This window comes from Schistocerca nitens, chromosome 2 (genome assembly GCF_023898315.1).
Source record: "Schistocerca nitens isolate TAMUIC-IGC-003100 chromosome 2, iqSchNite1.1, whole genome shotgun sequence".
Taxonomy (NCBI): Eukaryota; Metazoa; Arthropoda; class Insecta; order Orthoptera; family Acrididae; genus Schistocerca; species Schistocerca nitens.
The window spans coordinates 499,474,516-499,502,077 of NC_064615.1; the positions used below are offsets into that span (position 1 = coordinate 499,474,516).

At 41.7% G+C, this 27,562-nt stretch overlaps 1 protein-coding gene across 3 annotated transcripts in view; it reads left to right on the plus strand.

Moving 5' to 3' along the window:
- The window catches only part of LOC126236473 (cleavage and polyadenylation specificity factor subunit 1), a 328,004-nt gene that overhangs the window by 139,998 nt on the left and 160,444 nt on the right, over window positions 1–27,562 (plus strand). For all 3 annotated transcript variants that reach the window (XM_049945805.1, XM_049945806.1, XM_049945807.1), the window contains one exon: window positions 1,903–2,106. In XM_049945805.1, the coding sequence (XP_049801762.1) occupies window positions 1,903–2,106 (204 nt within the window). The remainder of the gene's footprint in view (window positions 1–1,902; window positions 2,107–27,562) is intronic.

Consider the following 27,562-nt stretch of genomic DNA (forward strand, 5'->3'; position numbering starts at 1 on the left):
TGCGAGCACAGAATGTCACCAGAACAGAACAGAAGAGAATGAATGACATTTCTCTTAAGCTTTCTTCAACTGTTTTGGGGCGTTGTCATAGTAGGCAGCACCTCATTTTCTCTGCCTTCCAAAACACCACCAAGCAGCAATGCAAAAGCATAAGTGACCAATGCGCACACAGTGGAAAGTTCGTACATGCTGACTACGTAAAACATTTTTATGCAAACAATGGAAAGTCCAGGACGGAATAATGACAATATTGTGAAAAGATTATATTGCTATTCACCATATAGAGATGTTGAGTTAGAGACAGACACAACAAAAAGACTGCTAAACCTGTGAGTTTTCATCCAAAATGCCTTGTTCTTAGGTAGACACACACACACACACACACACACACACACACACACACACACACAACCACTGTCTCTGGTCACCGAGACCAGCCTCAGTCATGTAGATGTGAGCTGTGCTTGTGTGAATGTAGGTGTAGGTGTGTGTTGTCTACTTTAGAAGAAGACCTCTTGGCCGAAAACTTACACATTTAGTGGTCGTTTTGTTGTGGCTATCTGCAACTCAACATCTCCTCTATTTGGTGAGTAGCAATCGATCCTTTTCATACTATTGTTTTTACACAAACATCTTTACATCTTTTATCCAGTTGGAATGGTTTTCTGGATCAAAAAAACTTTTCACCTCCTCCTGTCACCCAAACCACTCCAAATTGGAACAGCCTTACCATAAACATCACTATACACAGTTTTCTCTAAATGGTATCAACCAAAACAAATGGCCACTACCAAACTGTGTCCCAGAGCAGAGTTGGCCACCTAGTGACAGAATAAGTCATTGAGCACAAAATGATTGATTTCTGTGGTTGCTTCAAAATGCATGCTGTCTGGATCCTTCCCTCAACTACATGTTTTCTGAAATTCATATATGGGAATTATTGCTAGAACACCCTTCAATCCCAAAACCCACATGTTCTCAGTCTCTAATAGCAGCTGCCCCACACCCATCTCTTTCCCCTATTCCATAGCATTCCCATGAATTTAGGTTGGATTTAAAACTTGCTTTGCTACCTGTCAGATATTTTATATTAATTTTTGTTGCTGCATGTTGAATTCCTTTCTGTGCCACTGACAAATGCAATTTGTAATAAATAATCCATTGCAATTTGGGAACAATAGTGGTATCCATACCTACAACACTGGAAGAAAAATGACATTTATTACTAATTACTAAAGCTGTCAGTAGCACAGAAGGGAGTTCAACAAGCAGCAACACAACTTATTTTAACATTTTAATTGCACCTTTACTATATCTAAAATATTCTTGGGGGGGGGTCTCATCACTTGGAAAGAAAATAGTGATTGCACAAAATCAGGCAGTAGGAATAATATGTTATCTTCATCCACGATCATTTTGTTGGTAATGTGTGTGTGTGTGTGTGTGTGTGTGTGTGTGTGTGTGTGTGTGTGTGTGTGTATGAGTGAAGAAGGTGCAGTTAAAATGCCAAACTTTTTGAAGATTGCTTACAAAACGACTGTGGATGATGCCCACGTATTCTTCCTTCTGCTCGCATTTGTGCAATCAATATTTTGTTTCTAAGTTATGAATTACCCCCAGGGTATTATTCTGTAATACATTTTTGAGTGGAAATATGCAAAATGTGTTACAAGGTTGATTCATTTGTCCCCAAGATGAGAAAATGTACAAAGAACAAAAGTAGTGGAATGTAGTTGTTTGAACAGCTTACTAACATGCTTCTTTCAGTTGAAGTTAGTTTTTGTCAGTATGTATGTGTGTGTAGTGCTTAGCTATACAATAAGTGGCTATTTTTATTCCTTTATTTTTTAGTTTTCAGACAAGTTAATAAATAATAATTTATTTTTGTACAATTTGTATTAGGTTTCACAGATGGGCGTCCGGCTGCTTCAGGGTTTAGATCAGATTCAGCACATTCCATTGGATTTAGGCTCTCCTATAGTACATGCTTCTTCTGCTGATCCTCATGTTGTAATTTTGAGTGAAGATGGTCAAGTGATATTGCTCACGTTACGTGAATCACGGAATCAAGGAAGGCTTAGTGTTACAAGACCTTCTGTCTCAATGGTGAGTTACTATTTTCACTTATAAGATTACCAAAATGTAAGTGTCCTTGCAGTTTGTTTTAACATATATTGGCAACATAAGAAAGGACAAACTTTTTTCTTCTGGTTAGCAAACCTGTATTGGTAACTACAAGCAGCCTGTTATTTTCTTTGAACTGTTTGCTAAGTCCATAGCTGTTTGTATTGTGTGCTGATATTTAGTTTTTAAAATCTTTCCTTAGGCAACTATCTCCTTTTGACTCTCATTGTCTGTAGTTTGCATGTCCACCACAATACTTCTACAGGGTGTTTCAAAAATGACCGGTATATTTGAAACGGCAATAAAAACTAAACGAGCAGCGATAGAAATACACCGTTTGTTGCAATATGCTTGGGACAACAGTACATTTTCAGGCGGACAAACTTTCGAAATTACAGTAGTTACAATTTTCAACAACAGATGGCGCTGCAAGTGATGTGAAAGATATAGAAGACAACGCAGTCTGTGGGTGCGCCATTCTGTACGTCGTCTTTCTGCTGTAAGCGTGTGCTGTTCACAACGTGCAAGTGTGCTGTGGACAACATGGTTTATTCCTTAGAACAGAGGATTTTTCTGGTGTTGGAATTCCACCGCCTAGAACACAGTGTTGTTGCAACAAGACGAAGTTTTCAACGGAGGTTTAATGTAACCAAAGGACCGAAAAGCGATACAATAAAGGATCTGTTTGAAAAATTTCAACGGACTGGGAACGCGATGGATGAACGTGCTGGAAAGGTAGGGCGACCGCGTACGGCAACCACAGAGGGCAACGCGCAGCTAGTGCAGCAGGTGATCCAACAGCGGCCTCGGGTTTCCGTTCGCCGTGTTGCAGCTGCGGTCCAAATGACGCCAACGTCCACGTATCGTCTCATGCGCCAGAGTTTACACCTCTATCCATACAAAATTCAAACGCGGCAACCCCTCAGCGCCGCTACCATTGCTGCATGAGAGACATTCGCTAACGATATAGTGCACAGGATTGATGACGGCGATATGCATGTGGGCAGCATTTGGTTTACTGACGAAGCTTATTTTTACCTGGACGGCTTCATCAATAAACAGAACTGGCGCATATGGGGAACCGAAAAGCCCCATGTTGCAGTCCCATCGTCCCTGCATCCTCAAAAAGTACTGGTCTGGGCCGCCATTTCTTCCAAAGGAATCATTGGCCCATTTTTCAGATCCGAAACGATTACTGCATCTCGCTATCTGGACATTCTTCGTGAATTTGTGGCGGTACAAACTGCCTTAGACGACACTGCGAACACCTCGTGGTTTATGCAAGATGGTGCCCGGCCACATCGCACGGCCGACGTCTTTAATTTCCTGAATGAATATTTTGATGATCGTGTGATTGCTTTGGGCTATCCGAAACATACAGGAGGCGGCGTGGATTGGCCTCCCTATTCGCCAGACATGAACCCCTGTGACTTCTTTCTGTGGGGACACGTGAAAGACCAGGTGTACCGCCAGAATCCAGAAACAATTGAACAGCTGAAGCAGTACATCTCATCTGCATGTGAAGCCATTCCGCCAGACACATTGTCAAAGGTTTCGGGTAATTTCATTCAGAGACTACGCCATATTATTGCTACGCATGGTGGATATGTGGAAAATATCGTACTATAGAGTTTCCCAGACTGCAGCGCCATCTGTTGTTGACAATTGTAACTACTGTAATTTCGAAAGTTTGTCTGCCTGAAAATGTACTGTTGTCCCAAGCATATTGCAACAAACGGTGTATTTCTATCGCTGCTCGTTTAGTTTGTATTGCCGTTTCAAATATACCGGTCATTTTTGAAACACCCTGTACTTGGAAGTTTAATGACCTGTCAATTGTTGATTTCTAGAAACTTCAGGTGAACTTTAAATAATTTTTCAAAACTCCACCAAAGTTAACGTACATCTATTTCATCTGTCTTTCTCAAAGATAGTGACATTTCATGTAGTAAACTAACTCTTGTGATAATACAGAGCAGTAAACTCACATAGACTTTGAAGAGTTGGCATTAATTTGTGCTAAATACTCCATAAATTTCCAGTTAAAATGTTACAAAAGCGATTGTAGAAACTCATTGGTGACTGGCTGTAAAACATTACTCTATGAAAACGCAAACAGGACTGACTTGAAACAGTTGATTGTTGACATGGAAATTTACATATTAACCCTAAACATGGACTGTCTGTGATATGGTGTGCAGCACCAGCTAAGTTAAGAATGCATACATAGGTTATGCAGAGAACTTATTTTAGTTAACAGTTGGCTACATAGCCATAAATTAGTGTCATAGGTTCTCTTTTATGTAACATTCCTGGAATGTAGTAAATTCTGTCGAGATTTTTCTGGTAACTCAATCTTTCTCATTGAAATATTTCATTAACTGACATATTCTAGTAAAATTATACATTTTTGTTGTCAGAAGAAAAACAAGCTACAATACTATAATAATGGATTTTTGAAAGGATTGCATTCTAAAAAGAGGACAACTTTTTTACTGCATGGTTTCCAGAAAAGACAAAATGATCTTTGGGAGGAAGAAATTGAAGGCTCGCAGATAAGGTGTGCCGATTAAAGAACAAATAATTATTATCAGGATGAATTTTCAAATGCCTCTGCCTTCACATATTAAAAATTTTGAATATTTAAATACAGTGTTCTTGCGTGAACTATTTATGATGTTATTATAAGCGGCCTGTAAACAGTGCACTGAATGATAAGGTTTTAAAAAGTTATTTGGATAATAATTAGAATCTGCACAATGCATGTATTATTTATGGAACAGAGAGCGGAAAAGAAAAATGTAGTAATTATATCAGGAATGGAGGCGTTCCATTTTGGTACATTTCGTGCTGTTACCCTAATTTTTCATATAAAGTGGTTGTGGGTATAACCACTTCTGCATAGGGTTGGGTCATGACAATGTGGAGAGATCATGGGAATAGGCTGTTGGTACCCAAGACAGACATCATCAAAATTTAAAACATTTCATTAGCACTCATTCGACTGTACTAGTTGCATATCAGTGGAGGCAGCAGCCACATATCCTCGCAGCATGTGGCAAGGACGGCTCTTGGCGGCACTGAGTGGATGGTTACTACACTGTGTTGTTGGTGCCCAGGAATGTTGACTCCAGTGGAACTTGCCCAGCAAGTGACAGGATGTGATGCCAACACCAGCACAGAGGGGCGGACTGCTGTAGTGCCTGAGTCTCATTCTGGAGCCCTTCAGGGCAGGAGTCTGGGCACTGCTGGAATTGGCCAGGCAGCAGTCTGCTGGTGGACAACTACCAAGCCCAAGGAGGATGACTTGGCACTACTCATGTATCCATGATAGGAACAGGGTAGGGCTGCTGGGGACAATTGGAGGGGGGTCAGAAAAGGAGAAAGCCGAGAGAAGTAGTGGGTACACTGGTTGAGTTGAAGGCTGTGTTGTGCTGGAGTGAGAGCAGGGAAGGTGGCAGGCAAGTAGAGGACAGAGACTAGCGAAGGTTGAGGCCAGAGGAGGTTACAGAAACATATGTTATATTGCAGGGAGAGTTCCCACCTGTGCAGTTCAGAAATGCTTGTGTTGATAGGAAGGAATCCATATGGCGCAGACTGTGTCACAGTTTGTCCATAGCCATTCATGTGGTCTGACAACCTGTTAGTTATCATGTCCACGCAGAAAGCAACCTAGTAGTTGCAGCTTAATTTTTAGATCCCATGACTGCTTTCAGAGAGAGCCGCACCTCTGATGGGGTAGCAGATGCCTGTGACTGGACTGTAGTAGGTGGCTGTGGAGGATGTATAAGACAGATATTGCATCTAAGTCTATTGCAGGGACATGAGCTGTGAAGCAAAGGGATGTTGGTGGCATGGAATGAACAAGGATACTGCATAGGTTTCGGGGGGGGGGGGGGGGGGGCAGAATATCACTGTGGCAGGGGTGGGAAAGGTGGTGGGTAGGATATTCCTTACTTCAGGACACAATGAGAGGTAGATGAAAGACAGGCAGAGAATGTGATTCAGTTGCTCCAGTCCTGGATGGTACTGTGACATGGGGGAGGAAGGGGGGGAGCTTCTTTGCAGCTGGACAGTTGGTACCTGGGAAGTGGTAGTTGACTGGAGAGTCAAGGCATGGGAGATCTGTTTCTGTACAAGGTTGGGTGGGTAATTTCAGTCTGTGAAGGCGTCAGTGAGACCCTTTGTATATTTGGAGAGGAACTTCTGGACTGCTGATGCCTCTGTTGAAACTAATGATATAATCATTTACAGCCCACTTGTTGTACTGATGTGATGTTTCCAGCCATGCTTGGAATAACAATCTACGGCCTGGGATGTAGAAACTTCTTGGCTCATCCTGCAAGAGCTCTCTTTTACTCCTGTGTTGCATTGTTGTGGTGCTTCGCCTAGTCCGCCCCGTGTGTCTAAACAGCCCCAATGCAGCAACTGCCATGTCGGCCCATTAGTCTCCTCCTTCCACTGCTGTGTCTGCCTTCCTTTGCTGTGACTGACTGCTAGTTTCTGTGGTAATGCTCGAAAAAGAGGGATGACACTACATTACTTATCCTCTCCTACATTTATACACTGTAGAGCCAAAGAAACTGGTATACCTGCCTAATATCGGTACAGCCCCCACAAGCATGCAGAAGTGCCCCATCATGACATGGCTTGGACTCTACTAAAGTCTCAAGTAGTGCAGGAGGGAATTGACACCATAAATCCTGCAGGGCTGTCCATAAATCTGTGAGAGTACTAGGGGGTGGAGATATCTTCTAAACAGCACATTGCAAGGCATCCCAGATATGCTCAGCATTGTTCGTGTTTGGTGACAAGAGGTAGTGTTTAAACTCAGAAGTGTGTTCCTGGAGCCACTCTGTAGCTATTCTGGACATGTGGAGTGTCGCATGTCCTGCTGGAATTGCCCAAGTCTGTTGGAATGCACAGTGGACATGAATGGATGCAAGGGATCAGACAGGATACTTTCGTACGTGTCACGTATATATGAGGGGTTCCATATCACTCCAACTGCATGTGTCCCACACCATTACAGAGCATCCACCAGCTTGAACACTCCCTGCTGACATGAATGGTCCATGGATTCACGAGGTTATCCATCTGCACGATACAATTTGAAATGAGACCCATCTGACCAGGCAGAATGTTTCCAGTCATCAATAGTCCAATGTTGGTGTTGACAGGCCCAGGCAAGGTGTAAGGCATTGTGTTGTGCAGTCATCAAGGGTACATGAGTGGACCATCGGCTCCAAAAACACTTATTGAAGGTGCTTAGTTGAATGGGTTGTACTCTTACACTTGTTGGTGGAGAGCATTAAAATCCGCAGCAATTTGCGGAAGGGTAGCACCTCTGTCACGTTGAACAATTCTCTTCATCCGTCGTTGGCCCCATTCTTGCAGGGTCATTTTCCAGCCGTAGCAATGTTAGAGATTTGATGTTTTGCCGAATTCCTGATAATTCACGGTACACTCGTGAAATGGTTGTATGGGAAAATCCCCAGTTCATCGCTACCTCAGAGATGTTGTTTCCCATTGTTCATTCACTAGCTGTAACACCGTGTTCAAACTCTCTTAAATCTTGATAACCTGCCATTGTAGCAGCAGTAATCGATGTAACAACTGTGCCAGATACTTGTTGTCTTATATAGGCATTGCCAACCACAGTGCCGTGTTCTGCCTGTTTACATATCTTCAATGGATATACTCCACTAGTATCCCAAGTCTTCCTTTGCCTATAGTACTTTATATTTTATCTCTTGCTCTCTTGGACATTGTTCCATATGAAATGTATTACAACACAACTTACAACTGCAATTGCCTTCTTGCTCTTAGTTATGCCACCATTGCATCTCTCTCCTTGCATTACCAAGAGCCCCAAGTTGTACCCAATAGTGCTTTGCGACATCATAAATACTGGAGAACACATTCCTTAATACTACTCATGTTATTACACTCGCACTCAGTGCAGTATTCACTCTCACCATTTCATTTCCTGTCACTCTTACACAATTGGTGATCCAGTTAACTTGGAACTGCACTACAGTCAGTTGCTTGATCATGCAGTGCTCCACCTTACATAGATGAAGGCTGCAGAAAATGGAGTCAAGAGCTACTAGGATGCCGTATATTGTGACACTGAAGGTCACTATCGTATGATTGTTTCTCCTGATACTGCTTAATGCTGTACGTGCTGTAGCATCTGTTCTGCCACGATACGCCCTTTGTGGATTGTCATGAGTTGGCTCAGGGAGATGATTAGGTCAGGTCTCAAGGCATTATTGAGATAGGTCAGATTTCGTGTTGGGAACATTCCCATCGAATTCTCTGGACAGTACAGCTTTGGCTGTGCTCCATTCAATATGGAGATCCATGTAATAGCGACCAACAGGTGGAATGTTGGTCTCATTAGATCACGAGCAGTCCTGTTACTTAATGCAATTCCAATCTCATGACCGCTGTGAGTCTATCATGCTCATAAACCACTAAAGTGTCACACAGGAAATAGATCTGATGTACCCTTCTTTGCTGGAAGTAAGGTTGAGGCTCCCATGGACAATCCTTGCTGTCTGTTTTGCCTAGTCACTGCTGAACTTCATGTCCATGCCAGTCTGGATCACTTGGCTTGGGCAGATTGTAATCCTTTCCCTCTGAGAAGGCTGAAGTTCTTGCACTGCCATTACTGTATGCTTTATCCCATCCTCCAATATCGGCAAGATTTCTCCTGTCCTGACCTGTACAAGCTTTCCCAAGGTCCCCCTCCTTAATAGATAAGCAAAAATAAGGGGACACCTGAACTGTGCATGTCCACTGCCAACCAGAAGTCAAACCAGTACGTATAGTCATGCTTGGTTCTTTCTGACTTCCGCTGTTGCTACATGATAACACAAGGGTAATTTTTGCTTGCACAGCTCTGCAATGAGTTCCAACTTGGTTGGCAACTCCTTCTGCACCCCAACCAGGTACTGCTTTGGTGCAAAAGACTCAGAACTAAGCTGTCCTTGTACGACATGATGAATGTGTTCCTGAAAATTTCTGATTACCACTCTCATGTCCCAGATACTGTTGGCCAACAGCTGTAGCAGTCTTGTGGTCGTTATTCTCGATTCCAATGCATCCATTCGAGTCTGTATAGTTCCTAGATCATGATTCACAGTTTCGACTGATGACTTTGGATATTCTATCACCTTAGTCATTATTTTCCATAATGCGCGCATATTGTTCAGCATCTTCTGCTCCAAATTTGTCAAATGCGTGATATGCCACTCGGCAACTGGCATTTTCCCCTTTGCCATTTGTTTCAATCTTTGCATGGTGTCAGTTATCTCTGTGATGTCACTTTTATTTGTAGTTCCAAACTCTGTTTTGGGTATCCTTCTCCCACTGTCCAAACTAACTCTCCTGTGTTGCTGCAAGGTGCATGGCACCATGCCTGTTGCTTGTCACATCTGTTCCCATAGTTGCTTGTAAGATTTGTGCAACCCATCTTATTCCACCCATACTACTTTGTTTCACACCAAAATACTGCAGACACATTCTCTAATCTCCTCACCTCATTTCTCATCTCCCATATGCATTGAAAACTATTTACAGCATCTAGTGACTGGTGAGAACCACATCCTCTTGTGTGGTAAACAGCACTCTGTTATCTAGACTCTGATCTTGCAGTGCCTCCGCTCCATCTTTGGTGAAGAGGTGGAACACTGCCGTGACTAGGATCTCCTTTGCCCTCATTCCTTGTGCACACCAACCTGAGAACAGGGAGCCAGTTACTCTCCCTCCCACTTTCTAAGGGTCTGCTGATTCCCAGTGCACTCCTTGGACCTATATTAATTATACAGCCTTGACAAAATTATAGCAACCACGGCACACAACAATATATTCTGCACACACTCTTCGTTACAGCTTACTGTCTCCAAAAATCACACCATCTGTGCCTTAATATTACCTAACCCCGTAACAAATACTAAAATGCACCATGAAATATCCACATTATGCCTCATGTCCGTGTCGTTAACCTATATTGTATTGCCTGCATAGATCACATAACAACTTTGCACTCACCCTCTTTATCACATCCTTTGCCCTTTATCTCTGCCTTGGCTGTTGATCTGAGGGGCCATGGATCTGGAGCACCTTGAAATGGTCGTCGTTCACCAACATGAACCATGTTGAAGTTGGCTGCTGAAGCTTAACATTGACTGATGATGTCCCCATCACATGGTATAGTCCCAGGTACCTAGCCACAAACTTTGTAGTTTTACCTTGATGAGTATAAGCACTTGACAACACTACTGATTGTCCTACCGTGTACTGTGGTAATTTCACTGTGCACCTTACCGCAACCTCTTGCTGTTCCATGGCTTTGGTATTCGCTCTCTGCATACACTTCCATACTTTCCTTAGTGTCTTTGTGTAGTTACCAACTGGTTCCCCATCCTTAACAATCTTTGGTCTAATTGTTCCAACATTGTGGGCATCTTTCTTGCATACACTACCACATAAGAGGACAGCCCAGTACCACTCTAAGCCTTTGAATAATAAGCTGCCATGACAAATGGTAGGTACGTGTCCCAGTCATCATGATGAGAGTGTACATTGTAACTCACCACCTTACCAGTAGTACAATGCACGCATTCAATTCTGGCATTAGTTTGTGGATGCAGCAGACTAGTTCTTAATTTATAAATCCATAGCAAATGACAAAACTGTTTCATCAAGTACGACATGACATTAGTCATTTGATCTGTGATTTTTGTATCAAATATACCAAGCTTCAGAAACCCATTATTAACCATTGCTTGTGTCACTGTAGTTGACTATTGTTTCAGGTTGGTGATGATTTCCACTTACCATCTACATCTACATCCACATGATCACTCTGCTTTTCACGATAAAATGCTTGGCAGAGAGTTCAGTGAACCACCTTCAAGTTGTCTCTCTAACGTTCCACTCTCGAACGGCGCGCGGGAAATATGAGCACTTAAATTTTTCTGTGTGAGCCCTGATTTCTGTTATTTTATGGTGATGATCATTTCTCCCTATGTAGGTGGGTGCCAACAGAATGTTTTCGCAATCGGACGAGAAAACTGGTGATTGAAATTTCATGAGAAGATCCCTTCGCAACGAAACACACGTTTGTTTTAATGATTGCCACTCCATTTCACGTATCACGTCTGTGGCACTATGTCCCCTGTTTCACGATAGTACAAAACGAGCTGCCCTTCTTTGAACTTTACCGATGTCATCCATCAGTCTCACCTAATGCGGATCCCACACTGCACAGTAATACTCCAGAATAGGGCAGACAAGTGTGGTGTAAGCAGTCTCTTTAGTAGACATGTTGCACCTTCTAAGTGTTCTGCCAATGAATCGCAGTCTTCGGTTTGCTGTACCCACATTATCTGTGTGGTCATTGCAATTTAGTTTGTTTGTAATTGTAATCACTAAGTATTTACTTGAATTTACAGCCCGTAGTACTCATGTGAAAAACTTCACACTTTTCTTTATTCAGGGTCCATTGCTACTTTTCGCACCATACAGATATCTTATCTAAATCATTTTGCAATTCGTTTTGGTCATCTGATGACTTTACAAGATGGCAAATGATTGCACCATCTGCAAACAATCTAATACGGCTACTAATATTGTTTCCTATATCGTTAATATAGATCAGGAACACTAGAGGGCCTATAACACTTCCTTGGGGAATGCCGGATATTACTTCTGTTTTACTCAATGACTTTTCGTCTATTACTACGAACTGTGACCTTTCTGACAGGAAATCACAAATCCAGTTGCACAATTGAGGCGATATTCCATAGGCACACAGTTTGGTTAGAAGACATTTGTGAGGAATGGTGTCCAAAGCCTTCTGGAAATCTAAAAATATGGAATCAGTTTGACATCGCCTATTGATAGCACTCATTACTTCATGTGTATAAAGAGCTAGTTGTGTTTTGCAAGAACGATATTTTCTGAATCCGTGCTGACAGCTATTTGTCTATAAATCGGTTTCTTTGAGGTACTTCATAATTTTCTAATACAATATATATTTCAAAACCCTACTGCAAATCAACGTTTGTGATATGGGCCTGTAATTCAACAAATTACTCGTACTTCCCTTTTTTGGGTATTGGTGTGACTTGATCAATTTTCCAGTCTTTAGGTATGGATCTTTCTGTGAGCAAGTGGTTGTATATAATTGTTAAATATGGAGCTATTGTATCAGCATACTCTGAGAGAAACCTGACTGGTATACAATGTGGACCAGAAACCTTGCCTTTAAAAAGTGATTTAAGCTGCTTTGCGACACCAAGGATATGTGCTTCTGTGTTTCTCATCTTGGCAGTTGTTCTTGATTAGAATTCGGGAATATTTACTTCATCTTCTTTGGCGAAGGAGTTTCAGAAAACTGTGTTTAATAACTCTGCTTTAGTGGCAATATTATCAGTGACTTCATCGTTGTTATGGCGCAGGGAAGGTATTGATTGCGTTTGCCACTGGTGTGCTTTATGTAGGACCAAAATCTCTTTGGGTTTTCTGCCAGATTTTGAGACGGAATTTCGTTATGGAATTTATTAAAAGCTCTCACATTGAAGTACGAGTTATATTTTGAACATCTGTAAAACTTTGCCAGTCTTGGGGGATTTTGCGTTCTTTTAAATTTGGCATGCTTTTTTCGCTGCTTCTGTAACAGCAATCTGGCCCGTTTTGTGTACCATGGGGGATCAGTACCATCACTTATTAATTTATGTGGTATACATCTCTCAATTGCTGTCGATACTGTCTCTCTGAAATTATTCCACAACTTTTCTACTCTTACATGAGCAGATTGGAAGGAGTGAAGACTGTCTCTTAAAACAGCATTAAGAGCATTTTTATGAGCTTTTTAAATAGATATCAGCCTAGCAGCAACTGCCTTGTTGTCTCTAATCCCTGTTTGTCATGATACTCACTATTTGTCCAGGATTATTTGTTGCTAAGAGGTCAAGTATACTTTCGCAACCATTTACGCTTCGAGTGGGCTCATGAACTAATTGTTCAAAATAATTTTTTGAGAAAGCATTCAGTACAATTTTGGATAATGTTTTATGCCTGCTTTAAATGTATTATTTTTACAACATATCGTGGGTAGATTGAAGTCGCCACCGACTGTAACTATACGAGTGGGGTACGTATTTGAAATGAGACTCAAGTTTTCCTTGAACTGTTCAGCAACTGTATCTTCTGAGTCGGTAAAACGATACAATTAATAATTTAATCAGATTGTCAAGTATAACTTCTACCCATACTATTTCGCAGGAAGTATCCACTTCAATTTCACTACAGGGCAAACTACTTCTGACAGCAATAAAGACCCCACTACCAACTGTATTTAATCTATCCTTTCTGAACCCTGTTAGATCATTTGAAAAAATTTCAGCTGAACTTATTTCCGGCTGTAGCTAGCATTCTGTACCTGTAACTATTCGAGCTTCAGTGTTTTCTATTAGGACTTGGAGCTCTGGTTCTTTCCCAACACAGCTATGACAATTTACAAGTACAATACTGATTGTTTATACAACTAACTTACTGTGTTTTACTTGTCCCCTATTCGTCGGATGCCCTTTATCTGGTTCCCTGACACCTTCTGACCTAAAAAACAGTCCAGTCCCTTCCACACAGCCCCCACTACCCGTGTAGCCACTTTCTGTGTGTAGTGGATGTAGGACATCCATCCCTATCATTTCAAATGGTGATTTTGTTGCTTCTAGTAACCTTTGTAATAGTACTTGCTTATGGCTCAGGTTCACTCACTGCGCACATGGGACACAATTCTTTGCATGTTGGGCCATGTCTTTCTTCCTCCTCTTGCAATAGTACCATTCTGCTATTCTCTTGTTTGCTGCCCCCTGATGTCCATGCCCAGATAGCATGTGGTCATATATTTCTCTGGACGTAGCTGGCACCACTAAGTGTAACCATAACCTAGTTGTCTTATGTAACAAGCTGTCATACTTTCTGAACTGTGGTTGCCTCATGCACAGCTTGCAGTCAGCGGTCTGTGCTGCTTGCTATTCAGCAAGGCCATGTCCTAGTGCCTGCACTACTGCTACCTTTCTGCTTGACCTATCAACATTTCCATGCTTTTTACCCATCCGAGGCACAGCTTCATAATCAAATTCTCTCATCCTCGGTGCCAACCTCGTGAGCCTGCTAGAAGATTCCTTCAAACCTCATAAACACTTTAGAGCTGTATGGTTGGTCACTGCTTTGAATTTTTTCCCATACAAATAAACCCAAAAAAAATGTGACTACATATATGAAGCTAAGCATCTCCTTCTCTGTCATGGAATAGTTCTTTTCCACTTTATGCAGTTGTAGTGAAGCACAAGCCACAGGATGTTCTTTGCCATTTATCACATGATTAAAAACACATCCTAGTGCCTAATTGGAAGTGTCATGTGATAGTACACACTCTTTCTGATAGTCTGGCAATTCCATTGAAGGCTGCGTCATAGTACTTTGTCCACTTGACTTTCACACCTTTTTTCAACAGTTACATGAGTGGTCATGCAATATCTGCAGACCCATTCATAAATTACCCATAATAATTGGAGGACCATAAAAACAATTGTAGCTCCTTACTAGACTTAGGAACCTGAAATTCTGAATTCGTTCTACAAACCTTGGGTCTGTCATCACCCCTTCTTTGCTAATTACGTGACCTAAGCTTCCTGCTTCCTCTACAGCAAAATGACATTTTTCTAAAATAGTGTTTGTGGCATGTAGCTATTTCAGAACTTCTCTCAGCCATTGAATATGCTCTTTCATATCCCACAAGAACACATTTATGTCATTGAGATACACTGAGCTCTCCCAATTTTTCAAGCTTCTCAATACTCCGGTCTGCAACCACTGAAATGTTGTGAGTGCATTCTTTAACTCAAAAGGCATCCTCCAGTATTGATAATGACCCAAGGAAACCAAAAATGCTCTCTTCAGTCCTTCCTCTCATACGACCTCTAACTGATGATATCTATTCCTTAAATCTGTGATATAGAAGTACTGACATGGTCCAAATCATCAATGGTCTCCATGATATTGGGTATATTTATGAGAACCATGTGTTGGTGTTTTGGGCATGACTAAAGCAGTTTCCCCCTTGGACTAGTGCTCTCCTCTGTTATTCCATTGGCTAGCTACTGGTTAATGAAATTTACTGTAATCAGTTGTAAATGCTGAGCTATATTAAACAGTTTACAACGTGCAGATGCTTCATTTCCTGCTGGGATTCATGTTGTGTTATGGGTGTTGCCAGGAAAGAGCCCTAGGGGTAAAGTAAACCCTCAAAGTTGATTAGCAATTCCTCCATTTCTAGTCTTTCTGGTCCTTCCAGATGCTCTACCATTTTACATAATGCAGTTTTAGCAGAGGCTGGCATCTGATTATAGCCCACATCCAATGTGCTCTAATCATCCTTCTCCAGGGTGTCCATATTCTGACTACAAGAATACACAGATAATAACAGACACAACACTTCATTACTTAAAGAATACTGATACAGTAAAACACTGCCACAGAGTCGTTGCCCTTCTAGTCTGAGACACACAGGCTGAATGTCAACATATGACTGAGGGCGAGGCTGGCTGGGTGTGAGTTTTGGGTGCCCACCCAAACTCTGAGCTGAGTTTGATGGTGCCAGATGTCCCAGTATCCTGTTCAGAGAGTGTAGACATGGCTGCCATTCTGACACACGATGGTTGCTGGTAACCACTTGGGGTGCCCCAAAACCGTGTGCCCAGACCATTGTCCCTGGTGCAGCATCCACTGCTGGCATGTGTGAAAAAGCTCAGCAGGGCTAAGGGAACCAATAGGAGTCATCCGGTAGGCTGTCAGAAAGAACACTAGCACCTTCTCACCGGGGAAGACCTGCAGATATTTTTTAATCTGGGTGTTAAAGGTGTGAACCATGCACTTGGCCTCTTGATTACAATGGGGGTGAAAGGGAAGGGAGCGAATGTGGTGCATGCCCGAACTCACACAGAAGGCACAAAATGTCTGGGACTGGAACTGGGGCACATTGTCAGAAATGGAAATGACAGAGAGACCCTCCACAGAAAAAACGTTTGCGAAGAGGCTGAATAGTAACTTCGGTAGTGGCCGAGGAGCACCAGACCACGTGTGGAAAACATGAAAATGCGTCGATGTCAATCAGCCATAAGACATTTAGAAACAGACCTGCAAAATCCACATGGGTGCATTTCCGGGGCTGGACTGCTGGAGCCATAGGTAAAACACTGGGTACACGCAGCAACCAAATGCTCTGGCCCCTGGTCAATGCCAGGCCAGTACTCATGTCTGGGAACTAAGGCTTTGGTGCTAGAAACATCACAGAGACCTATGTGTGACAGTTATAAGACCTCCAGCAGCAGAATCTCAGAAATGACCATCCTGGGAGGTATGTCGTCCATAGAGAGGAGGAGGACCCTGTATGATACTGAGAGATGATGGTACAAGACAAAGTGGTTACAAAGTGGATAAGAAGCACAGTCCAGAGGACATGATGGCCAACCCTGCTGGACGAAGCAGATGACCTGCTTGAGGACAGGATCAGATGCTGTGGCCTTGGTGACTCGGGTACTATTGAACAGAAAACCGTCTACTCCTTGGAGGGAGGCACCATCCAAGTGAAAACACGTGAACTCCTCTTGATCAAACTTAGGGTGCGGACTGACTCGTAGCCTGGATAAGGCGTTCGCATCGGCATCGCACCCAGTGGGGCGAAAATGGATATGTAATAGTATTTCGAGAGGAACAAGGCCCACTGCTGCAACCTGTGGGCTACTTTATTGAGGAACTGGGCTGACGGACTGAATAATGAAATTAAGGGCTCATGGCTCATAATGAATTGGAATTCGCTGCTGTACAAGAACGCGTGAAATTAGGTGACAGCATACAAAATGGCCAGAGCCTCCTTTTCGACTTGAGAGTAGTGGACCTGTGCTGGACTGAGAGTTATGGATGCAAATGCCAGTGGCTGCTCTGAGGCATCTGAATTCCGATGGGTGAGGACTGCCCCCCATGCCATACTGCGAGGCGTCAGTTGCCAAAACCAGTGGTTTGTTCGGATCAAAAATAGTGAGGCATTGTGCTGACTTGAGGTGGTTCTTCAGTGTGGAAAAGGCCTGTTCGTACACTGGAGACCAGGCAAAGGAAGCACCGTTGCGGACAAGAAGCGTGAGAGGGCTTGCAGTGTTGCGGATGCCCTGAGAATGAACTTGTGGCAATAGGCAATTTTACACAAGAAGCCTGCAGTTTGTGCAATGACGAAAGATGCGGCAAGTCTGTAATGGCCGTGACCAGACCACTCAGGTGGTTGGACACCTGCCATGGTATTGTGTGGCCCAGATACTGAGGGGAGTTCTGGGAAAAGTTAGACTTCATACACACGGCCTGAAGTTGTTCAGAAAGGGCTTGGAGTTTGTGCAGGTTGTCACTTGTAGCACATCTGAGAATGACAGTGTCATTCAGGTAGTTGAAACAGTGTGAAATAGTGAATGTGACCTATTCCCAATAGCATTGAAAAATTGCTGGGGCACTTGCCATGCCAAACATTAACCATTGGTATTGATTCAGACCAAAAGGTGTCGTAAGAACCATGATGCACTTGGAATCTTCATCCAAGGGTAACTGGTGATATGCTTCAGAAAAATCAAGTTTGGAGAATAATTGACCCCTGCTAAGCATGTGAACATCACTTCCAGATGTGGCAACGGGTGTGTGTTGACGTGTACTCAGGGTGACCTTAAAATCTCCACAAAGTCACAGTTTTCCAGAAGATTTCATCATGGTAACAAGGGATGTGCCCCCATGCAGTAGAGGAACTGGGAACCACAACCCCGAGAGATGCAAGCTGGTCCAGCTCCTCCTTGACTTGTGAGTGGAGGCCTATTGGAATCTGCCAAGCAGAAAAAAACCTAGAACAAGCTGCTTCAAAGTTATATGGGCTTAATAGTCTGTGACACACCCTAGGCCTTCCGCAAATATATCATGAAATTCAGAGAACAGAGATTCCAATGAATGAAAGGGGACATCAGCAGATACCAACTGGATGGAGTTCCTGACTGAAAAGCCAAAGATCTGAAAGGCATAAAACGTGAAAAGGTTTGCTGAACCAGCATTGTGAACAACAAAAAGTAATAAGGCTGAGTTACTGATCTGTATTTAATGTCAACTGTGATTTGACCAAGCAAGGGGATTTGCTGTGTACCATATCACTGTAGACACTTGTTTACTGGCAATGGTGTAGGGGAGCCGAGGTCTGCATATGCTTTGGCATTAAGCAGGGAAACTGCCACAGCATTGTCCACCTGCAGGGACAGCTGCCGCAGGAGAACCAAAACCTCGATAAAAAGCTTGTTGGATTTCTAATTGGGAACCAGCCCTGATGATGACACTTCCTGGATATCCATATCCATGCTCTGATACTGCATTCTGTGCCATTGATTGAGAGACTACTACACTACGACACTTACCACAGATGGCCCAACAGTGGGTACACTCTGATCTGTCATGTTGGGAGTAATGAGACACACATGATGACAACAGGGAGCAGTGGCTGGAACACTCGTCAAGGGAAGTGTTTTTTAATTAGAGGACTGGTTGCCAAACTTCCTTATTCAGGGCGGAACAGATTATAACGTTGCAATCCATGATGTTCACACATGACTCTTTTGACTGGGACGTGACAAAATGGCATTTGTGATGAAGGCCATGGAGAGTTGCAGCGCAGGCATGATAATACTGACAGAGCTGTTTCTTACATTGGTAGATTTCAATCGTAGCAGCCATGACATGCGTGCAGCGATAATAGGAAGATGACAATGAGGAAAAGTTGTCAAATGACAACAAAGAAGGTTCCTGCAATGGGGCCAACTTCCTAAAACCTGACACACATGATATACTTCCACATCTGTAATGTGGAAAACCATAGGTGGTGTTCTTATGCTTACCAATCTTCCACTGCCTTGTCAACCAGCAGAAACGGAGGAGGAAACATTGCCATAGACAAAGAGGGAGAGAGTAATGCCAGAACAGCCTGTCATGGGACCTTAAGAAGTTCCGACTGTTCTTGCTCCAACATTTGAAACAGAGCTTTCATGTCACAACAAGAGAATTGCCACAACCAAATGCACAAATCATCCACACAATGAAACAATGAAAACTGACCATGCCTGTGGCCACTGTGTTCTGACTACAAAAACACCCAGATAATATCAAACACAACACTATTACTTCAAGAATACTAGTTCAAGAAAACACTAGCCTCAGAGTGGCTACACTACAATTCCAAGACACACAGGGTGAATACCAACATATGACTGAGAGTGAGGTTGGTGTGCCCTGACTCTAGAAGCCATTGGCCAGCCAGTAGAGTGCACTAAGGAGAGGCTGCGTCAGAATCTGAGAGTGGTGGCACCTATCAGTCCTTCCGTCACATGCCGTACAGCTGCGTGCCCAGATCGTGAGTATGGAATCTTATGCAGGTCACTGCAGTCCAGATTTGTTACGGACAGTAGTTTTACCTCATCCTCACAAAAATTATCTATATTCATGGGTACCTTTTTCCTACCATCTTTTTCTTGTACATGTACAATGCTCTTTCTTCCAAAACTACACAATTTATGCAGTACCTCATTTTCTTGTAGTGGCTCTATTACAAATAACATATCAGCAGGTAACTCAGAGTCTACATTCACCTGTGGCTCTGTTTTATGCGAATCAAGCCTTAGTGTTTTGTACACAGTTAGATGAAACTTGTGATAGTACCTCATTGGTGACAGTTTTCCCTAGCTAAATGTTTTTCCTCTAAGTCATGGGCTCCCAAACCTTTATTTGTCACTCCCCTGTACTGCCAAAAATGGAAAGTTTGTGCCTCCTTCACAATAATAATACTATAGTACCTACAGCAAGCATGTGAAAGTGTGACCAGTTAGCTTATCATCTTGGTGAGGGAGTTGAAATGGAAAAGTAGAAGGACATGGTGAGGAAAGGGGGTCATAAAAAGGGAAATGCATATGTATTAATTTCTCTCTTGGCACTGGCAATGTAAAGATAGTGCATCCACCATGTACCAGTCAGCCACTGTGGTGTAAATACTGCATGGAAGTGACATGAATTTATGAAGGCTCACAAGAGCCCCAGTTTCCATGCACTATCATATCTTCAACGTTAATGCATTTATGAACTGTCATAAGACCAAAATTGCACAATGAAGCAGAAAAACAAAAAGAATATGCAGTATCAAAATTCAGTTTTAGTTTTGTACTTATTTCACTTTGGCATGTGCTTTCATACAAAATGTTGGCCGACAGGCACCAGTTCTGTACTGTGACACGCATCTTTGGATTGGCAGCAACGATGTGTAGCCAAGTCAGTGTTCCCCCTCTCACAAACACGGTGGCTAAACAACACTCCCTCTGCATCATGCACGCCTTTGATGTAAGCCACTAACTAAAATTGCACATACAGCAACCACAACAATGTCCATTCTTAAAAATTGTTTCCTCAATTCAGTTTAGGACAGTGTTTCATTTTGCGTTACTGGTAAGTGCAATGAGTACACTTCACAGTGCTATACAAATTTATACTGATGTTCACACGTTCATTGCATTATGAGCAGTAGAATATTAGTTACAATATGAACATTTGAAGTTAGTGTTTTATCTCAAGGGCATGCAGATGGAGGAGGGTGAGAGAGTACCATTGTCGCTGCAGCAAAGTGTTAATTGAGAAGAGGAATGTTTATATGTGTTCGGTTTGAAGCTGCCAACTGACGAGTTCATGCACATTTTACCAAAAAGCTGTAGTGGTATACATTTGACAGAAGAAACGTAGATTCGAGATTGCACATTATACAGATAGACTCTCATTTTCAGATGTGTTACCCAGACATATCAAGAAAAAGAAACTGTTTTAAAGCTGCTGTAGCACTAAGCAGTTAGCAGAGAAAAACGACATTTCGAAAACATATTGAGCATTTTAGGTTGTTTCAGATAATTTTATATAAGTACAATTATTATTACCAATAGTAATTACTCACTCATTTGGTTATTATTTAAATTGTCAACATCAGATTGTAAACCACACACAGCACAACTTCTCTTGCATATTTAGTGCCTCAACAGTAAGATTTTGACGATGGTTCCAATCGGCGAAAAAAGGTTTATCAATATGAAATTTTCAACTTCGTCTGACATGCCACGGGAAGAACAACTAAAGATGTGTGTGTACTGTACTTCCCTTGCCCACTTTCCTTTGTGAGTGCTATTGACTAACATCTTAACATGGACTTGGGGATGATGATAATGTTTGGTTTGGGGGCGCTCAACTGCGTGGTCATCAGTGCCTTGTACAAAGTCCCAATTTTTACACAGTCCGTTTTTTTTTATTATTATTATTATTTTTTTTACACTGTCCTATCAAACCACTGTCATGGATGATGATGATGATGATGATGATGATGATGATGATGACAACACAAACACCCAGGCCCCGAGCAGAGAAATAGACTTGGGAAGAAAATGGCTTAGTCTTATTGTGTTGTATTTTGTGCCCAATTCTGTGAAACAAAGCCCTTTAAAAATTGCTAAAATTTTTCAATTCTAAGATAATAATTAGTTTAGCCAAATTACCATAAATTTTGTGTAATCTTCAATTTGGTCATAATTCACATGAGAAAAGAGAGTATCTATTATGCCTATGCAGATTGTTGCAACCTCTCCATTGAAGCCAGGAAAATTATTTGTACCCCTTATAAATTTCTAAATACAATATTTTAAATAAGAACTTCTGTGACATTTGCATGTATTCTCCAAAATGGTCAGTACAGCATTTGCGTAGAAATTTGGGCTTTACTCATTACTGAGACGGCCAGTTTCAAATGTAGCGCTTATTTGTAGCAAATATTGTAAAAATATTTAAGTCTGTTGGAGTACATTGCAATGAATAGAAGAAAATGATGACTTCTGATAGATAAGTGAGCCTGCAAGCAGTCTGAAACAGGAAGGCGACTCACACAGAGTACTTTGAATGGGGCTAATATCGAATGATCAAATTACGGCCTGTCAATTATTCGCATGGTGAAGGGTTAAAAAAGTACATAAACTGTATTATATAAATATTTTATTGTAGACCTATATGATTTGCAAATACATTTTGTAATTAAAAACAAAGAAATCAATGTGATGAATAAGCTTGGATATTTTTGCAAATGTTTTCAGTTCTTGGTTAAATAGAAGAAAGTGCACAATATAAGTCACTAGCAATATTGAGTTTGCTCCTGTGTTTTGTTTTCTTTTCAGCAACTGCTGAAAAAGCCCTTTCACACAAATAAGTGCTTGAAAATAATAAGTACAGTTGCAGTGTTCGCTTTGCATATTGGGATAAACGTTCAGGTACTTTTTTTTCCAAAGCTTGTTCTTGCAGCATTTTCAACAGCACATCTCTGTGAATGTGGAAAGGATCTGTTGCCAGTCTGTAAATGTTATTATCACATGAGCTAGGGAAGTAGCATTTGAATTCGTCAGTTAGATGCTGCATTTGATTTGATATTTTATTTGTAGTACCATTTTACTTAAAGACCTCCATAAAAAGTGCTTCTTCCATGATTCCAGATAATTTGGGAAAACACGAATAATTGCAAGCTGCAATTTTACATTTCCAAAGTTACGACTTATCAGTATACCCTGTAATAGCGTTCCGATGATAAATTAGGTTTGAATTACCACCTTGCAATTTCAGGTTCAGCGAGTTCAATGAATCAAAAATATCTAACAGACAAGCCAACACTACTAGAACACTTGGCAGAGTTCCACAAACAGTTCAGTTTGGTTTTGGATTCTCAGATACTGAATCACTTCACCTCTTAAGTTCAAATAATCTAGCTAACATATTTCCTTTTGAGAGACTGCATACTTGGCTATGGTCAGTTACTATGCTTACATTCAGGCTGATGATCTAAGATAAAAATGAATCTTAGGGTACACAGGAAATACTGGGTGCCCAATAGACAGTTCATCATAAGTACTAACAAACTTCTTTATCAAATAGTTACTCTATTAATAATATAATTCATTGGTACCGCTTGCCCCGACTGTGCCCCATTTTGTGTCTCCCCATGCCCCTCTTGGGGGGTGCGCCCCACTGTTTGAAAACCAATGGTCTAAGGTGCGCCGTATGTCACCGGACATCAATTTTGGCATGATGTTTTAATAGAAAGTCCAACCGCATGCTAATACAGAAACCTTTCCTTACATGAGACTACGTCTGCACGTTATTCAAACTGAACTACCTCAACCTGAAAAGTCAATTAGACTGATCCTATGACTTCGTTTTCTCTCACCCCACGCAGTCTGTAGGGTGATGGGTTAAACTGCTGACCCATGAGATCCTGACTTGCAATGACACATGTGCCCTTGTGTCCAACAAAAACTTAAGTTTCCTACACCTCATGATCCTCACTATACCACATTGTACCTATGCATACATAGAACTTAATGGGAATGCTGCTTGGCATACTTGTGGTTCCCTCTTGTGTTTAACTCTTGTCCAGTCTTGCCCTGTATATTCCCACCATTATTCCTACAATCCCATTGATTGTGTCCCCCACAACGTTATTACTCCATCGAGGCTGTCTTCAATGCCTCTGAACATGCCCTTATCATCCACTCCTATAACACTTACCATTAGTGGCAACATGCTTAAATGCATGTGCATTCCTTAAAAACAGCATTGAAAGTTAAACATTTTATTAGCACTCATCTAACTACACTGATAGTGTCTCAATGGATGCAGCTGCCCTGCTCCCTTGCAGCATGTGGGGACACAGCACATGACAGCACAAGCTGACGACTACTGCGCTGTGACATTGGTGCCAAGGGATCCTGACTCCAGAAGAGTATGCAGCACTGTGTGGCCACTGTTAGTTGCGGCTGGAGCCAACATTGCTGAAGACTAAAGTGTTGCTTACAAGTGATGCCAGTGTCCAGTGGTGGAACTCTCCCCAGCAAGTGCAAGCACATGGCACCTAGATACCTACACCAGCATGGAGGGGTGGACAGCTGTATTCCCCAGGTCTCGTTCAGCTGCCCTCCTGGGCAGGAGCCTGGCCAATGCTTGAGTGGGCCAGGAGGCGACTTGCCGGCAGAGGCGGTGATGGAAGCCCAAACTTTTAGTGGCTGTGTGCCATCCCATATTGCACAGTTGTTCGGCATGACCCTCCCATCTCTGTAGGCAGTGCTGATGCCTCTGCTGAAATTAATAACTATTTACATTCATTCTTAGTGCAGTTGTTGTGCCAATGCAATGTTTTCAGGTGTGGCCCGGGGTGTGAAAATGGCTTCACTTGTCTTGCAAGAGCTCCAATTTAATGCTGCTTTGCATTATTTCAGTGCTTGCCCCAAAATTCTTTCATATGAAAAATCATATGGTGCTTAAAAGGAACAGACTGAACTTTCATATTATACCTTGAGTTCGCATACACAGCAGCACAGTGTGGGATGGAAATTAATAATTAAATAACAATGACAGATCTGACTTGATTTGAAAACCCGGTAAGTTGGAAATTGCAGCAAGGCAAAAGACAAGTAAGAAATAAGAAAGAAGTGTCTTTCTCGGTAGGGAAGGGGGAAATATTGAAGAAAACAATTTTGGAACATGAAAGGGAAAGTACAAGAATAGAGATTTTTGTAAAAAGGTAGTCTACGCGGACACCATTGGAGGCCTGTCACAGTTTATTCACAAGAGAAGTATACAGGATGCTCCTCAGAAAAAGTGCTAGCTATCTTCAGTCTTTATTCCAAAGTAAAGTCCAGCCCACACTGCATCAAAGTTCTGCCTATGACAAATAGAGTTCACAATAAAACATGTTAGCCAAACTGATATCACACTTGCAGCGTCACAACTGATACAAACCTGCCCTATGCCAACATGTACACTGGATTCAGATTTAGTCTCATCAGAGGGCACTCCTGATGGCAAGCACCGCCTGGATAGTAGCAGTGCTACAGTGGTCAACAGTATTATTGTGCCTGCAGTTAAATTTCCATAGTGGCACTACCACAAAGACGAAACAGATAGTGCTGGGCAATGACAAATCAGTCACAGCCAAAACCGCAAATTGAAAAATAAAGGTGTGACTGTAGGAGAAGAAAATAAAAAAATAAAAAATAAAGGTTATGTTGTGGAATGATGGATGCACAATTGACAGCGGAATGTCAGAAAAACAGTGGAGGAAGGGGTGGAAATGCAACCACTATTACCACACCAACTCATGTTCTTTACTTTCACATGAAGATATGAACTGTTAATTGCAACATTAGACAACGTGAATGTTCTGCTGAATTTCAAGTTTGCAATTTATTATATTGCTGTTGTTCATTCATCAACTGTAAGATTGGCTTGCTGTAGTTTTCCACCTTTGTCATTTGCCAGCTATCCTCTTCATACCAGTATAACTGCTACATCACCAACAATTGCATTATATACTCAAATGTGGTGTGCCCCTGTATTTATTCCCATTTCCCAATTTTACTCTTAGTACCAGCAAGAATGATGCGCCTTGTAAAAATGGAAATGAGTGTTTGGCGTCATTGGCCGGGAGGCCCCTTACGGGGCAGGTCCGGCTGCCTTGGCGCAAGTCTTATTACATTCGACGCCACATTGGGCGACCTGCGCGCTGGATAGGGACTAAAATGATGATCAAGACAACACAACACCCAGTCCCTGAGCGGAGAAAATCCCCCACCCAGCCGGGAATTGAACCCGGGTCCCTTGGGATGGCAGTCCGTCATGCTGACCATTCAGCTAATGGGGCACTGTCACAAGAGAAAGGGGGATGAAGCAAGAAGCAACACTCCTTGGAGATATAGAGATTGAAGAGATTTTGATTTTAGAACACTTGTAATATTCTCAGATGTCTGTACTTGGATGAATACTGTGGTCCCTATACCTTTTCAAGCAAGCACCATGTGCCAGATGTGTTGCATTGTAGAGCATATATCAGTTAATCTTGGTCTCATCTCCACCCCCTTCAAAATGTTCAGCAGGCTGCTGGATGGGTAGATAGAAGCAGTAAATTGTTTGGCCTTTGCAGATAATCTTGTGACAATAGGTCGAACCTTAGGGAATACAAAGAAGAGACTAGAACCATGAAGGAGGGCTGAAAATGCAGGTCCGAAAACATCATTTGAAGAGAAAGTATACATGACCAGTGAAAGTAGTTCACCAAGAATTTTATAAACCAAGTATCACAACGTCAAGAAAACAGACAGCTTTAAATATCTGGGAGAAAATATAAACATAAAAAGTGGAAAAACAGTAGTTAAAATCTGAGCTGAAATAATAAAATCTATGTATGATAAAAATGTTTTTCTAATTAAGGCACCATAATACAGTTTTTAACACCAGAATCCTATATGTGTCATACAGATATAAAAATGCATTAGAAGATTTGGAGAAGACAGAAAGAAGTATCTTATCAGTTCTAATTAAGAACAAAGATGGCCATTGGGTTTCGAGACCAAATAAGAAAATTTGCTCATTCTACTGTAAAATAACAGATGAGTTCAGGAAAAGATTTGCTGCACTTGGCAGACATGTATAGAGAGTGGAGGGAGACAGATTAATAAAGAAGTTCTACATATTCTTCCAAAACAGCAAAACAGGTGAAGGAGGTGAGATGGGAGACAAGACAGAAAAAGGACTTTGAAGAAATGCAGGTGGAGCAGGATACCTTACTCAACAGAGGCAAAATCAGATAGAAGTCAAGGTATCAAAGGTTTCCAGGAATATAAAATGAACAGAAAAACAACTGGAATCAAATGGTCTGACAAGAGGAAAAGATCTCATTATGATAAAAGAAAAGAGTTTTGGAGAAGAATGAAGGGAAACAGCATGGCCCTTAGTTGGCCTGAAATGAAACTTTAAAAAAAGTAAATTTTATTTACTAATTTCCTTCTTTGTTTGTATTCATGAAACTAGGCTTGTTTTACTATGAATTGCCTGACCACGCTGGTTTACGATGCCTGTGGTTTTCCTAAATTCTTTGTGAAATTACTTAAGTTCTTTGAAAATGACATTATGGTTTTCTGCCCATATACTTTGCTAACTATTGCTCGATGCCTACTGATCTCAGTGTTGGTGAGACATAAAAAAAGTAAGTAGCAACACTTGGTATTTATACTTGTTCGAGGAGGCACTGACTGCTACTGAAGAATCTGTAATCATAGTTGTCTACGAATTTGATCTTAGATATGAGCTGATTTCGATAAATTTCAGTAACACACAGATCAGGACAAAATACATCGTGCAATGTGACTATGGTTGATATTCATTGATACCTACATTAAAATGTGAAATCTAAATTAACAAATTCGCATACTAAGTGCTTACACCCAGG